General features: G+C 43.0%; 1 protein-coding gene across 1 annotated transcript in view; it reads left to right on the top strand.

The window, feature by feature from the left end:
• The window catches only part of SERPINF1 (serpin family F member 1), a 61,406-nt gene that overhangs the window by 24,487 nt on the left and 19,925 nt on the right, over window positions 1-16,994 (top strand). The window contains exons 4-6 of the mRNA XM_078680152.1: window positions 1,065-1,220; window positions 6,578-6,781; window positions 16,194-16,336. Coding sequence (XP_078536278.1) covers window positions 1,065-1,220; window positions 6,578-6,781; window positions 16,194-16,336 — 503 coding nt within the window. The remainder of the gene's footprint in view (window positions 1-1,064; window positions 1,221-6,577; window positions 6,782-16,193; window positions 16,337-16,994) is intronic.

Here is a 16,994-nt window from a genome sequence, read left to right as displayed (position 1 = left end):
CTCACAAATCATCACCATCTGCTCCAGCATATACTTGGGTAATACAGTTCAACACTTCACCTAGCACTATCTCCATGTCCCAGCCAGTTTCCTCTGCACACACTCGTCTTTTCAGGGGTAAGTTACTACACCCAACCAATATAGTGATATCTCCCCTGAGAATTATAGTAGCAAGTCACCACTATAAAAAATGATACATATCAGGAACCTTTGCCTCGTCACTGCCATCTCAATCATGTCATTCAGTAAGCCGCTAAAACTCCCAACAGCATATTCATGCCCCACTTGAGCGTGGCCCATGCTCCCTCCAGTCTGTCCTTAGAACTGTCAGTAGTACACCCAACTGCAATATCAAATTGTGCATGGGCCCCCATAGAGCGACTTTGGGTAGGTCTTTACTTCTTTCTAGCATTTGTAGTCATGGGTGAAGAAAGAAAATTCATTGGTCATAGGCCCTGAAGAAAGTGTTTAAGACAACTTGATATGCACAAAACGTGTGTTGACCAATATTATTTGGAGATCCTAGATCAAGATGCAACAATGGAAGACTGAATGAGAGGTGATCTATATATTGTGCTATTGGAAAAACATTTCTTGGTGTATTGGGAAAAATATGTTTATGGAGTGTGTACAAGTAGGGTTTGGAACAAGAGACGGTGTTTAAAATGGGACGGGCATTTTAAAATATTGTTGTAAGATAATCATGAAGAAAATTAAGATGAATAACTAATGAAAGATATGTAAATGCAATAAAAATGTTAGACATGAAAAACATGTCAAATGAAAGTAAGGTATGAATAATAAAATAAACATTTGAGGTAATTCTTTGGGTCAGTGATGCTGTATTCAATCTAATTATTATTGTAGAAAGGTTGAGCGGGAATGTTTATTTTATGTCTGACCTCTTTTCAGCATGACCACTGCGCTCTACCGCCACATATAAGTGACACATGTCTTCTAACTCACCTTGTCCATTCTCATCGTGAAGTCAGATGTTACTCCTCCCTCATACAGCTTAACTGGCACAGCAGTGTTTAACTCTCAAGCTTACCTTGTTTTTGCAGGTGCTGGAAAGAGGACAGAGTCTGTGATTCATCGAGCCCTGTTCTATGATCTCCTCACTGATCCAGACATTCACACCACCTACAAGGAGCTTATCGCTGGTCTGAACTCCCCAAAGAATGGATTTCAGACAGCATCTCGCATTGTTCTGGAGAAAAGTAAGACTATGCAGATTTACCTGCTTCGTGTGCTTTGGGAAAGACAAACAAATGCGACTTCGACATCAAACGTGGTTGTACCTAATAAGAGCAGCATATATAATATTAACAATGGTTCCGTCGGGTAGCAAATTACTTCAAGTTTTAGTATATTAATTCATACACTTTTTAAACTGCAGTATTAACTTGCTTTCAATATACAAAACACAAAAATGCACAACCAGAACAACTAATAGGGTATAGGTAGATTATTTTATGAATTTAGTATCATTCATAGTTACCCTGTATTCAATACATACATTTCTTTACCCGACGGAACCATTGTTTATATTATATATACTGCCCAGGTTCTGAGGGATACTGGGTTACCCCATAGTAACTTACTCTAATAAGAGCAGCAGCATAAAAGTCGTGTCAGCGCCAGGGTTATAATAAAGATATCATGTTTGCCATTTCAGTTCCTGGTGATTGGGTTATCTGCGTGTGATCCTCAAAGTACTGCTAGCTTAGTTCAAGAATGATCTAAATAGATGGGATTTGAAGTCGTTCCTGAAGGTGAAGAGGGGGCTGAGTCCGTAGCGTAGTGTTGTAAACTAAGTGAAGTGTTTATGGCCAAGTAATCCAGTAGCCAGTAGTGTAAGTTATAAGAAGAGGTTTATTAAGACTCAGTTACAGTCGGTTCCAGGTAACTGGTGAAATGTTAACCGCATGCGTGCGGGCGGAATTCCGCTCGTACGCTGAGATTTTTTAAAGCGCTCTTTACGTGACGATCTGGGCTCGTCATCAGCGTGCGAGGAGGCTACGCCATGACGAGCCCAGCTCGTCATCAGCGTGGAAGGGGTTAAGTAAGCCCCACCAGGAGCAGCGTCCCTGCTGCTCAGCCCACTCACTTGAACTGTTCACTCATCCAAGCACCAACAATTTCAACATTCTAGGTGACCTCACACACTGGCTGAGCAGCAAGGGGCAGAGCACTAGGGAAGACTGCACTGTAGAATACACAAGATACAACACATAGGTAGAGCATCATAGACCCTAGTGCAAGGGAAAAAAAATGGCCCCCCTAGCTGCTGTGCGAAGAAGAAAATACAGTAATAAGTAGAGTTCCGTGGGCTCTAGAGCCACTGCATCTGCTGCACCAATGGAAGCTATGCCCCTGGGCTGAGCTTTCTTAGGTCGTAGGGGCTGGAGCTCCAGAGAAAGGCAGTTGCTCCAGGAAAGGATTGCGGTTGTATCTTGGAAATTGTGTGATTGCACCAAGAGCTTAGTGAGTATACTTCTGTCTGATGTGGGTATGTCTCTTTCTCTGTAGATTTTAGTTTGTAAAAATGGAAGGTGGCAAAACATTTTTATAAATTAATTTCTGCTGTGTGCTCACGATTTTGGATTATAGTTTATGGAACTCCAACCTGTTATCCTCATTGCACACATTAATCTTGGCAATACAGTCACTCTGAGCACTGCAAGGGTAAGCAATGTTACTTTCTTAGCATAAACATCAATGTTACAGCCAAATGTTCTAAGTCTACTATTCTGTAACATGAATGCTCTCATTGTCTGGTCAGTTAGTGTTTCAGACAATTCTTGTAAGACCAGTTTTTGGTAGATTTCGTTAGAAAAGAGCTTCTGAACTTTTCAAGATTAGGGATATCCGGATGATTGCAAATATTGCTTCATGTAAATTAAAAAATGTAACTAATGTACTTTGATACAGTTTATTGATCAACTCATTAACATTTTGATTTTAGAGACAAGTGTAATGCGAGTCTGCAAGTTCTCCCTGTACTGGCGAACTGTTTAACAAGTGCAGTCAGGAGAATTTGCAGAGGTTATCTGCGGTATTCGTCAATTACAAAGTGCTAATAATTTTATAAAAATGAAAAGAACACATATCAAAGATTACATATTCTAGTTCTTCACCTTTTGTATGATTATAAATGATAATATGTCTCTTTCCCTGGAGATCTATGACTGATCTGAATGTTAATTTTAATGTCACGGTACCATATTAGGATATTTTCTGTCCTACCATGAACCGTGCTTCAACGGGATCTAAGGCCAGAAGCAGCATCCCCACATTTTCTTGGACATCTTTTAAAAATGATTTTCTCTCCTATTCCTTCCAATCTGATGCCGAAACCCAGCTGCTGCTCCTGAGATACCAGAGTTGGCGGAGACCCCTACAACTTGTCCTCCTCCTTTCCTCCTCGCCCCTCTTTTCCTTTTCTCCTGCTGCTCTCTTACCCCACTCTTAGTGCTTAGAGGCATAATGATGAAAATAACCAACATGACACATGCATTAGTGGTTAATGGTGACCTGCGATGATCTTATGGTTTGAACGTGTCTGCTAAAGACTGACCGAGTTGACACCAATGGCAGAATGTGTAGTATATAAATGCCAATAAGGTACCATCCATATGGTCTCGCTTTTTTAAGCACAAGTTATTATGGTTCCTGTAGCACTTGCATTGCATGCGCTGGGTATAAATAACTTTAAGATGTCCACTTTTCTAATGGTTTCGTACTTGGATTGTGGAACAACTGAAGATCAGCAGACTAGCAGCCGGTTCTCTAATTCCTTTAGATGATTGGTGGCTGTACAGAGAAGGACATGGTTGGGGGCAGGCTCGTATTCCTTTACTCCTTTCCATCACTACAGCTCAGGGAGGGTTTAAGATGCTTGGGCACCTTAAAAGCTGTTGACATCCACCCTACTTTACATGAAAACGAATAATTCGTTTTTTGCCTTGAGAATGGGGCAGGGTATGTCTTTTTAACAGAATAATCATCTGCAATGAGTTGTCTTCAATCGTGATGGTGCAGAAAGAGGTTAAGACACCCTACGTCTACAAACCAATAGCTTTGCAGCATTCATCTATTGTAGATTCACACCGGGTGAACTTTTTACTATGGTAGCAGTCAATGAAGAATACCAAAAATCATCTGCCTTATCATGCACCTTGAGTAAGCTCTAAAAGTGGGTTCTTGTATGTATCTAAGCAGATAGTCACCCCTGGGTGTTGTCACTAAGACTTGCATAGTTGAAAGAGTAGTATTTCCCTGGTGTGGGGGAGAGAGGTGTCTGTTTAGAAGGTGCAGTTTGTATAAGTTGAAGTAAGGTGTAGGTTATTGTATTGTATTGTATTGTAATTGCATTTATATAGCGCTTACTACCCCTGACGAGGCGTCGAAGCGCTTTTTCGGCGGGTAGCACGCTACTCCGGGACCCACAGAGGATTAGTGTTGAATTAGTATAGTGAAACATTCAAGTACATTTTAAGTGGTGAATAGGTTAGTCAGTTATTTGGATTTGGAATTATAGCAGAAGGATAGATGAAATATGAGGTAATTTCAGTGGTGTATATTAGTCTGTTACTTGGAGTGAGAAGGATAGAGGATGGATAAAAGGAGAAGAAAGATTTGCATTCATATAGCACTTGTTACCCCTGATAGGTGTTGAAGCGCTTTTTGGCGAGTAGCACGCCACTCCGGAACCCATAAAGGATTAGTGTTGAAAATTAGTATAGTATAAATATGAAGTAATTTGAGTAGTAGATATGTTATTCAGTTATTTGGGCAGTATATTAGTATAGTTGAATATGGAACATGGAATTTGAGAAGTGAACATGCGTGCGTCAGTAGACTTGAGCACTTCTACATCAACTTCTGGATTTGGCAAGGAAAGAAGAGGTAGCATTGGTCCGAGTAACAGGTTCAGGTAGAGCTCAAAAGGAACATGTTTCGTTACGCGAGCATCAATCTGTGTTAGGATTGGTTTGCTGCACTAGTGCTGGGATTCAACCATTGCCCTGAGCTGACTTGGTGTGTGATTTGTCAGAGTGGTGGAACAGATGGTGTGGCAGAGCTCCCAAGGAGCATCCAATCCGTATGACTGATTTGTCCACACCTAGTTATGTTTTGTTCAATTTATTTTTAAAGTTTTGCTTTTCTCATAATACATGCAGGGCTACTAATTCCAGAATACAAATTAAAAAGCCATGTCTGGATGCTCTACTTACTCAAAATTTAATAAAATTAGATCTGAGTGTGGTATAATATGGGAAGGCTGAACTGGGAAGCTGCCAGATACTTTTCCTCAGAGAAAAAATCGCTGTAGCGTCTTATAGGGTTCCTCCTAAGTAAATAGTGAACATTCGCTTTTCTAGGAGCACCTGGCAGGCACAGATTAATTTGTTCCACATGCTGATTAAGCTGAAAAGACCACTGCAGAACAAATGGTTGGAGGCAATGTGAGTGGGGTATATTGCTAACCGTGCAGGAGAGCACCGTCCAAAGTGTTACCAGTTTCTCCTGGACATGGGCTCACCAGCTGAGCTATGGCAGATTTGTGGGAAGTTTCTGAACGCCATCTGGGGTCCAGCCGGTCGCTTCTATCGATAGTGAGGCTCCTTTCAGGATGTCCTAATGCAGTTACACCAGGAGGTATTTCAAGGGTTCTTGGATCTGGCTCTCTTTTAGTGCACTTCATTCCATGATGTGCTAGTCTCACCCAGATTCTGTACCACCGCAAACAGAGGTTGAGGTTGGAGCCTGTGCACCTTCCCATGACCTGGGAATAGGGGTGACTAGAGCACCCCAGGGTCTATGTGAGAGAAGTATGAGAGGATCATCCTTCCAGATACTGTGAACAGATGGAGTCATGCTTGATCTGTGTGTCTGAGTCTCCCCCGTTAGCTGGTTTAATGGGCTGGGACCACATATGAGATGTTTTGTGGCTTGAAGTTGAAACTGTGTGAGCTTCTGGACCTCTGTATGTATTTCATTCTGAGATTAGAGAACATGAAATCCAATACCAGTAACTAATGGTTCCTCTAAAGATGTTAGAATGCTCCATGGTGTGAAAGTATGTTCTATGTCAGAATAATGGAACCTTGTATCACACAACCCAGAAATGGGAGGTAATACCGCAATGACGGATGGCACACCCAGTGATAAAGATTTTTAGTCAGTGTGGTGTTAACTCACAAAATATTGGAGCACTCATGGGGCCAGGTGTACCTTGGGTTGCCTTGCTGAGTAAGAGGTGATGTCTAACTAGCAAAACGGAGGCTTCATACATAGTGGATGTATATAGGAGGAAACCAGAGATGTGTCTGTGCACGGGCTAAATGGCCTCCAAAGTCACCTACAGCAAAGAGGCGCGAGTCTAATACTACAGAGTTATGAGAAGCAAGAAAAAATGGATCACTCAAAAAAATGGATTATGAATGCAATCTTTAGAGTACTGTTTTCAGGATGCAATGTAAGGCGTGTGTGTACAGAGTCTGGTGATAATAAAGAAAGAGGACACACTTCGAGGTAACTGGGAATTTCAGGTGTTGTTTTTTGTCCTCAGGGCTGCGCCTGAAACTGGATGTTGTGAACCAGGCAGAGAAGTTCTATGGGGCAAAGCCGAAGGTTCTAACTGGCAACCCCCGCGTAGACCTGCAGGAGGCCAACAACTGGGTGCAGCAGAAAACAGGGGGCAAAGTGACAAGGATCTTCCAGGAAATTCCCAAGACACTCAGCATCCTCCTCTTGGGAGCTGCATATTTCAAAGGTAAATATTTAGCAGGTTGAGGGAGGGGAGATATTGATAAGAACCTATAAAACAAAGGGTGAAGCAATGACCCAACAAAGAGCAGTGAGAAAGAATGGAGAGAAAGCTGGGATAGGAGGCATGAGGACCGAGTAAGCAGGGGCTTCGATCAGCTGACTGAGCCACTCAGATTTTCTTTAGAGGACAAGACTTAAGCCATCTTCAGTACAGCACGGATGTATGTCTTTACTACGCATGCATTTACAACGCATGCCTTTACGATGCAACTTTTACAACGCAAGTCGTTACAACGACTTGCGTTGGGGGGCGCTGGATAGTGAATAGTTTAATTTACTATTCCAACTCCAGTCCCCGTGGATAGTAGGGAAGGAGTTGGATAGTAAATTAAACTATTCCCTATTCTGGAGCGCCCCCCCAGCGCAAGTCGTTGTAACGACTTGCGTTGTAAAAGTTGCATCGTAAAGGCACAGCGTTGTAAAAGTTGCGTAGTAAACGCTGTTCCCCGTACAGCACAGAGGGCAGGCATTCTTTGTCTGTTCTTTGAAAGACTCCTCTGCTGCTTTGAGTCCTGTGGTGGGGGTAAGAAGGAGGGCCACTCTGCTGAGGCCATACATTGATGTTACAGAAGCTGCAGTACGGTACCACATAGGTGGCTCTATTGTGGGGGACAGGCCCCATGGTAGAGATGTCTGGTTTCCTTCTCTCTCCTGGCAGTCAAACTCCATGTGGTGGTCAATCCGCTCGCCCATGAGACAACCAACATCCCTCAGGACTGGTTGGTGGTACCTAACCATGTCGATGCAGAAAGGGTTGAGATTGGAACGGTGACAATGCCACTCTATATGGCCTAATTGGGCAGCTCACTGGAAAAGTAAACCATGCCACTGGTCTGAGTGGAGAGTTGTTTGTCCACGGCCCTCACCAAATTTTGAAGGGCCGTGAGCCTTGTCACCGAGGCTTCACAGGCCTCTTGCTCTTCAAGACTTTATCAATTTGGGACATATTTGACTCAAAGTATTTTCTGGCATTCTCCATCCTTGCTGGATGATCAACTGGTTGTCTAGCACTAAAAATCTACATGTTACAACTCACTCTTCTTATATGTACCTGTACCTAAACCCTCTCTAAGGGTGGTTAGAATCATGCATGAAAACACAAATAACAGAGTGTTGCTGATTTCTGGCCTTCATTTGGTAAACCTGTGCTGTGTATGAACAGCACTACTGGTCTAGTTTGGCAGACCTTTAACACAATTGATTATTAGAGTCTATCATTTTCTGTAGTAACACAGTGTTTTTGGATCGAGCCCCGCTGCTAAGAGCGGACTTGTTAAGGAAATCACCACACCAGAGCTAAACATTAGAAAAAATAGTAGCCAGTTAAACTGTCTTGTTGTTTTAAAATTTTTAAGAGAAAGATAACTGGATGGAGGCAGTAATGACCAACCACGAGCATCACAATTAAATGGCCCAAAGTACTTTTTCAATGTACTCATAAAAGCAACATACATTTTGCACACCTAAAGTTTGAAAATTACGTATTTGTAATATTACATATTGTTTCTATTCTTTTGAGCATGCAACAACTTGATATGCAATAGAAATAATAACAGCATTAATTTTGCACTTTGTATAGGCTTATCATATAATAAGCGGTCATGACCACTGTTCCCTCTGATTTCTTTCCTCTGTGTGTGGCAGCGTAAGGTCTCTGTGTGCTGCAGCCAAGGCTGTGTGTGTTAGGAACTCAACCGCTTTGGTGTTGACCTGTGCACCAATGCTTGTTGGCACCCCCCAATGACCACCTCCACCACTAATTCCCTTACTACCACCCTTTAACAGTGCCTCTTGAGTCGCCATTACCACTCTCTTAGATACATTTAATTCATTTTATAGCACCACTCATACAAGTGTAGGGTGTCAGAGCACTTTACATTGCACACACATTAAACAGAGACAATCAATCGTAGGCATGTAATCAGTGTATAAGAATGTTACATAAGACAGAGGACTGCAAAGTGTAGGAGTGACGTCATCCATCCTGGTAAGCAGTAAGAGTGCTTGGTCTGGAGAAGCACAAACTCGGAATTTAAAATGTAACACCATGGTTGAGGGTTCTCTTTAATAAGAATTGATTTGTACCCAAATAAACCCTTTTGGCAACAATAGGATAATGAATGTCTGGTGAAAAATGATAACATCTAATCTATTCACAATCTTCCCCCTCGCCCTTTTAACAAAAGAAATGCAGCAAAGCAGGAGCCACTTGCTGGTGAACTTGCCTCCTGCTTTTGTTCTCTTCATGGATGGTCTCGTTCTCCACCTAGAGCAGAATTAAATGACAGTTTTTCGCGCCACTTGCGTTTTAAAAGCTGCAGCGCAAACAGTCTTTACAAAGGTTCTGTGTGTGCACGTTTCACACATGACACTGAGCGCTCAGTGTGACATAGGTGTGCACGTGCGCAACTTACAGAGAACAGTCCTCATGACCATAGTATGTAGTCACCGATCTCACATACAGCACCTATAGGTAGTTGTACATAGATAGCTGTTGAAAGTCATATTGGAGATAAACAGTAGCAAAAATAACCTTCAAAAAGATGTTGACCATGTTTTGGTTGAGTGCACTGGTAAATGCTTATCAGGACTTTGGAGGCAGCAACCAGTTTTCAGAGCATTCTCAAGAAGTAAATAGAGTCCTCAGCATGGCAATTTAACATGTAAATGGATTTAGTCATTCCTTTTCACACTAGTGACTGGTGTATCTGAATGTTTTGGGCATTAATGGGTAAGGAAGCAAGGAGTTTTGCAGCATCAATCCTTTTCCGGATTCACATGCTGTGCATTATTCCGCCATCTAGAGGTTAGGTCTGGAATTGCATTTTTTTCTCTCTTTTGAGTGTCGTCACCCACCACTTGGGTGGTATGCCCATCCTCGGTGTGGTGTCAGATGGCACCCCTGATGTTCTTGTACATAGTTGCCATCTTCAGATTCTTTTTTCTGCTGTTTGGTATGAAAGCAATGGAGGAGCTCCGAAAGATTTGAAGAAAACAACATTTTTAAAGAAAAATCATTGAATTGCAGAAGACCATGAAGGAAAAGGAGACAAGAGAGAAGGGGACTCTTTCCCCTTCCCTCCGACGAGAGACCCCTCCGGCACCAACCACGTGGTCGGAGAATGAAGCAAGGTAGTGGACATGGAAAATACCCCTTTAAATTCTGCCCAAACTGCCACCACAAATTTGCTCAGAGAGACTCCGCACGAGGTCTGCAATCTCTGTCTCGCAAAAGGCCACTATGACAAGGACAGTGAGGCCTGCGCTGCTTTTGTACCGAAGACCTTGAAGGTACACTGAAGACAGAGGCTAGAATATTACACCTCCATCCATGGTCAGCACTCACAAGCCACAGATGCTTAAAGACCCTAGAATGTCCAGCGATGACGACAATGCTGAGGAGGTCAAGACAGCACATAGAGAGACGGCCATCAAACTCCTTGAGACAGACGCTGAAAAGAAACAGATGGAAAAGAAATGGGGGAGGGTTGCTGAAAAGAAGATCCATTAGGTAACAAAACTACTGAAAGGCCCAGATCCTAAATCCTCAGACAATAAGACCCACAAGAAAACATCGACTGAAGGTCAGCCGAGAGTGAAGGAAGCCCACGGATCCCAACCAAGGGATACAGCTGCTGCCAAAATGCCAAAAAGCTTGACAATCCAATGAGGTCGAGAGAGCGCGTATGAAAAAGTAAAACCTTTGGAGACGACTGGTTGTTGATGCCTAAGAAAAGACCTTCACTGACGCTGAACACCAAAATGGCACAGGAAGTCAAAGGAAAGAAGCAAAGACTCAAGGAAGAAATGGCAGGGCTTCTCCAATTAAAAAGGAGTTTGACGACTCCTTAAGGGAATTTCAAATCCTGACTAAACCTTCGACAGCCCTCAGCCTCGAAGAGCAGGAATCTGCCTTGAAGACTCCACAAACACCCGAGCCCCATGAAGAGGAATACGAGAAAGAGTTCTGCAAACCCAAAGAGGTTTAAGGAGTTGGAGGGTTTGAGGAGGAGTCATGGAACGACCTCGACACAGACTCCCCCGAAGAAGGGACAGACAACTACCCCTTGAGGCCATCCCCGCCAGATGACCTCTCCATGAACAACTGGCTGACAAAGAGGGCTAAAGAAACTTATGGAGTACAGTTGGAGGAAGAGAAGGGGGATTCCTGTTTCCTACTCAATACATTAATTCCTGCAAACAAAGGTAATTTATACCTACCAATGCTGCCCAGCCTTTTAGATCAAGGGAAAGAAGCCTTTTGGGAACCTGCCACTGCAAAAGCAGTGACTTCATGAGTCAAAAAGAAGTACGAGCCTTCGACACAGGATCCAAAAAACCTACAGGGGAACACCCCTGCTGACCCCATCATCCTTGCAACTGCAAGAAAGCGGAACAATGCCCACACCTTTACCAGTGAGACAAAGGATCTGTTTTAAATCCCTGGTCCTAACTTTTAAGGCCCTAAATAACATTGCAGCCCCGTATATTAGCAACACAAATCAGCCCTACAAACCACTCAGAACACTGCAATCATCATCTCAGCAGTTGACAATTGTGCCTAAGTTTTGAAGTTCTTACAATAGAGGTCCTTACAAGTCGTAGCATCAAAATTATGGAATAGTCTCCTTTTTTCCCTCAGACCAGAACGTGATCTCCTCAGCTTTAGGCGAAGCTTAAAGACCTGTCTTTTTGAACAGTAGTGCAGTGTTGTTATCTACTGCTGGCTGTTCTTTCATCTATTCTGTTCTGGGGTCAAGATAGCACCGGGACACTCCTTGGAGTAGCTGTGCGCTTAACAAATGCCCCTATAACATAACATAACCTCTACAGGGCCTCCACCAGAAAAGGAGAGAAAGAGGCTCGACATGGTGAGAGGGAAGATGATGAGGGAGGCCGCAACACAGTGGTGGATTGTCAACTTGAAGGCACTGCTGAACAGATATGGCCACCAGCAACGGGACCAAATTGAGTCTCTCATGCAACATCTACCTTTGAAATACAAAAAGAGGGTCAAGGCAGTCATGCAAGAAGGCCAAAACATTGCTAACACATGCTTCAAGTTGGCCTTGGACACAGCTGACACTGCCAGCAGGCAGATGTGCACGGGCACAATATTGAGGAGACATGCCTAGCTGAGAGTATTGGGCTTTAAACCTGAGGTACAAGCCTCATTATTAAGAAGCCCTTTACAGGGGATGCTCTATTTCGCCAGGCAGTCAATGAGACCTCACAACAAATCAAAAAGGACAACGAAACAGCCAAGGCGATGGGGGCTCTGCAGTGCACAGGCTCATTCAGAAAGAGTGGAAGCACAACCTGAAGGTCCACAGGCAGAGCGCCTTTCACATCAGGGCAGCAGCAAACACAAGGAAACTCATACCAGGCAACGCAGCAGACCACATACCAACAATGGCAACACCCATCGAGGTAGCCCTTTCATGCAAGCGGGAGAGGAAGAGGACAGAATTCTCAAGGTGGGGTGGGGGGCAATAAGCAAGTGACTTGCCGAACAAAGCAGGCCTCCACAAATCATTAGTAGGAGGCAGGATAGATTACCTACAAGAGTGGGGGGAAAATCACCACAGACCATAGGTCTTGGATACTGCATAGAACTATTCAGAAAACCACCACCAATTTCCCCAAAACCAAAGAGGTATCAAGGGAAAAAATCATACAATCCAGGAAAGAGGTCAAAGAACTCATACAAAAGAAGCTAATTGAAAAGGTGCAATTAAGCGAACAAAACAAGGGGAACTACTCACCTTTCTTCCTGGTCCCAAAACAAGACCTCACCCTAAGCCCAATCTTGGACCTCGGGTTCATAAACAAATTTATCTGCACACAACATTTCAGAAGGACAACACTTCAAGGAGTAATCCCACTCCTACAAAGAGGGGATTGTATGGCCACATTAGACCTTAAGGATGCCTACCTACACATACCCATGAATCAGGGTCACAAGAAAAACTTACGGTTTGTACTAGAGAAAGTACACTACCAATTCAGAGTCCGACCACTCTGGATAAAGTTAGCACCAAGGGACTTTACAAAGTATCTCGAAGCAGTCACAGCATGTCTAAGAAGGAAAGGAATACACATATTTCATACCTAGATGACTGGCTAGTACAGGCAAAATCAAAACAAAACTGTTAAAGGGACATGCAAACCGTATTCAAGACATTAGAATGACTGGATTTCCCCATTAACCACAAGAAATCGCACACAACCAGAACAGGAAGAAGTGTTTCCTGCGGGCGACCCTAAACTCAAGGACAGCACAAACATACCCTGTCCAGAGGAAGGTAAAGGCAATGGCAGAGCAAGTTCAGCTATACGAGAAGGGGCAGTCTCTGAAAGTGAGGACAGTCATGAAACTAATGGGTATGATGGCATCATGCATACCACCCATTACACATGTGAGACTGCACATGCAAACTTTCCAGGAATGGATCTGCAACAAATGGTCACAAGCCACAGGGGTTGGGAGGATCTGGTGGTTTTTACAGCAAAGGTATAAAACGAAGCACAATAGTGGAAATCCTAGAATGTGACATTAGGGAGACCATTCAAGACAACAACTCCAACAGTGACCATCATAACGGATGCATCCCACAAGGGTTGGGGAGCACACACAGACAACCTGAAGATGCGTGGACAATGGAACAGCACAAAAGCGCTACAACATATCAACTACTTGTAAATGAAAAAATTCCAGACACGCATCACGGTCAAACAGTATTAATATAAACAGACAATACAACAACATTTTACCTCAGCAAACAGGGAGAAACAAAATCATTCACCCTCAGCAAACTTGCACAGGAGATATGGCAATACCAAGGAAGATCATGCTGCAAACAGTCCTCTCACCAGGAAAGGAAACCATGGAGGCAGCCAGACGAAGCAGACAACAAAGCAGATCCCACGAATGGGAACAGAAACAACAGACACTTAAGAAAATGTTCAGAGTCTGGCGGAGACAAGAAATAGACCTGTTTGCACAGCGAAAAACACAAAATGCCCACACTTTGCCTCCACGTTTCAAAACCACCAGTTAGAGGGGAATGCCCTTTCAATAAACTGGTCAGGGAGATTTGCCTATGCCTTTCCTCCAATCCCCTTGATACCGTAGGAAGCCAGACAACCAGGAACATACTTCATTCTCATAGCACCATAATGGGCCAGACACAATTGGTACTCAGACCTACTAGAGATGTCCAGAGTACAAATGATGACAATCCAAGCAGAACAAGATCTGCTAAAATGCAAGACAGGAGAGTGTACCACTCAGAGCCAGCAACACTCAGCCTAGCAGCTTGGCACCTGAATACGTATAATTTGGACACCTACAACTACTGCCCAGAACAATGGAAATCCTTAAGGAGGCAAGGAAAGCAACTACACACAAATGCTTTGCAGCAAAATGGAAAAGATACATTGACTGGTGCACAAATAACAGATATATGGAGAAAAGGGCAAAACAGGAAACAGTGTTCACGTATCACAGTCATCGGCTAGATAGTGGACTGAAACATTCACCTGGCAGCAATAGTAGCCTACAACAAGGTTACATCATGTAACAGCTTCCTCTGCTATCCAGTGGTGAACCAATTCCTAGAAGGCGCGAAATAAATTGCTCCACCAAGATCAGTTACAGCACCATTGTGGAATTTAAATACTGTGCTAATGCAGTTATTCACCAATTCCTCCGAACCTATACACAAGACAGATCTAAAATCACTAACGTTCAAGACAGCGTTTCTAACCGCGATCACATCGCTAAGCACAGTAAGCGAACTGCAGGCACTAACACTACAGGAACCATACTTGCAAATACACAAAGACGAGGTGGATCTCAGAACTAACCCACAGTTTCTGCCAAAAGTGGTAACCCAATTTCATGTTAACCAGAGTATACAGCTACCAGCTTTCTTCAAAGACTATTAAACACAGACAACAACGCCCTGCATAAATTGGACGTAAGGAGGGCTGTAATACACCACCTTTGGATACCGCTATGTAATCTAATGCACAGCATTTAAATCCAGAATAGGATTCATGCTGCAAAACAAAATGGTTAATTACCAGTAGGAGTAATTTTGAGGCTTGAAGAGTTTTCTGGATTCATATGCGACCTACAGGAAGAGGTGTGGCGCCGCGGCCAGGGCGACTGACGCTGGAATCTGGGGACCACAGTTCGATCCCCGGCTCCGGCGGCAGGTTAGCCCAGCACCATGTGACTCTGGGCAATAGCTCGCTTAATCTTCCCGACGGCCCCCAGCGCCTAGAGACCCTTACGGGTGATTGTGCGCTTTACAAATGTGGACTTTACTTTACTTTACCACCTCCCCAGAAAAGCGAGATAACACAAACCTGGGGGGATAATACATGAACAAAGAGGTAGCACACCAGAAACCGGTGAAAAAAGAATCCAAAGATGGCGACTACATACAGGAACATCTGGGGCGCCGTCTGACATCACTCAGGGGGCGGGCATACCACCAAATGGTGGTCGACGATGCCCAAAAGAGAAGAAAAAAGATAATTCTAGATCCAACCACTAGATGGCGGAGTAATGCACAGCATGTGAATACAGATAACTCTTCAAACTGCAACACTACTCCTACTTGTAAGTAACCATTTCGTTCTCTATATCCAATTATTAATATGTAGAAAATAACAGCGTGGTGGGTGCTGTAGAGAAACTTTTGAATGGGGCACTAGACTGATTTTAGGACCCCAGTGTATTAAAACGTATGTGTTGTGTAGGCACTGTATTTTTACAGGACAAACCATTTTACAAGCAGCATTTATGTGTATTTCTATTAGAGAGGTATAAAACCTTCAGAAACTGATGCCGGCATGTTAGATCATTTCACAAGTTCTCCTTTAAATAGTCCAGACAACTATGCCTTTTAAATAAAAGACAGGGACTTATTTGGCCAGAAATACACATTTTAGTCTCATGTTGTCGAATGTCTAGTTGGTGATACGCCTTACAGCTTCTTTCAAAGGTGGTGCTCACCTGCTATGTTGGTTTGCTGAGATGAATGTCGTGATTGAACTACAACTCTCTTTTACGTCTACATTTTGTTGCTGATCTGACCCTTGCAGGAAGGGAGTATGTGTAAGTGAAAAGGAAGGAAAGGTGATTTTATGGTAAAGTTCATAGATTGGATGAGGGAATGGTAGGGTATAGGAGAACTGGAAATGACAATGGTGAGATCAATAAGTCAGGAAGGTGTGAGGAGGAAATTAGAAAGAGATGGGTTAAAGAAAAAGGTCACTGACATTAATCCACTCCCATATGCAACCAGTGTATATGTCCAACTTTCATTTTTGATTTATTATAGGCCAGTGGGGGTCAAAATTTAACCCACAGGATACCACCCAGCGGAACTTCCATCTGGATGAGCAAACATCAGTCAAGGTTCCTATGATGTCAGCCAAAAACAGAGTCGTCAGATATGGATTGGACTCCGACTTCAACTGTAAAGTGAGTTAAATGAAAAACTCTGTTAACTCACCAAAATTAGTGACCGCCAGACAGTCACCAAGCACTAAAAAATTATTTTGCTTATTTAACTTTAGCCTTGCTCACTAGTGACTCTTCATTTACATGACATTAACTTCACTCTCCAGACATACTTCTCAAACAGCACAGATTCACAAGATTGGTTTCAATGAGTCTTTTGGGGTGGGCATGACATTATTTGAAGAATTATATCAAACAGTAAAATAGCTTCAGGAATTGAAGAATTAAGCAAACGAGACAATAATATCTCTTGCCACAAAGTGACCACAAACCCATATTTCTAGAGTTTAAAATTACTACTTTCTTTTCTCAGTGGTATGTCAATGCACATCCTTCTAAATATTGTGCTTCTTTCTCTCTGGGAAAGAAAACCACTTTCTCTTGAAATAGAAGCCTTGAGGTCCTTTTTCTCGAAATACCAGCCTTGAGGTCATAGTTAACCAATTCAAGTTTTTTACCTGCAATACTTGTACTCTCTTTTAAAATCAATCCACAAATTCTAACAATCAGTTTGAAAGTTATTTATAGAGCAAACTTCTATGTGTTTGTATTCCAATATACATTTTGGGTGAAACCCTTACACGGGTGGTACACAAAATGTAAGTCTACAACCAAATTC

Source organism: Lissotriton helveticus, chromosome 3_1, assembly GCF_964261635.1.
Source record: "Lissotriton helveticus chromosome 3_1, aLisHel1.1, whole genome shotgun sequence".
NCBI classification, from domain to species: domain Eukaryota; kingdom Metazoa; phylum Chordata; class Amphibia; order Caudata; family Salamandridae; genus Lissotriton; species Lissotriton helveticus.
Note: the sequence above shows the minus strand (reverse complement) of the source record. Positions and strands in the feature narration are given on the sequence as shown.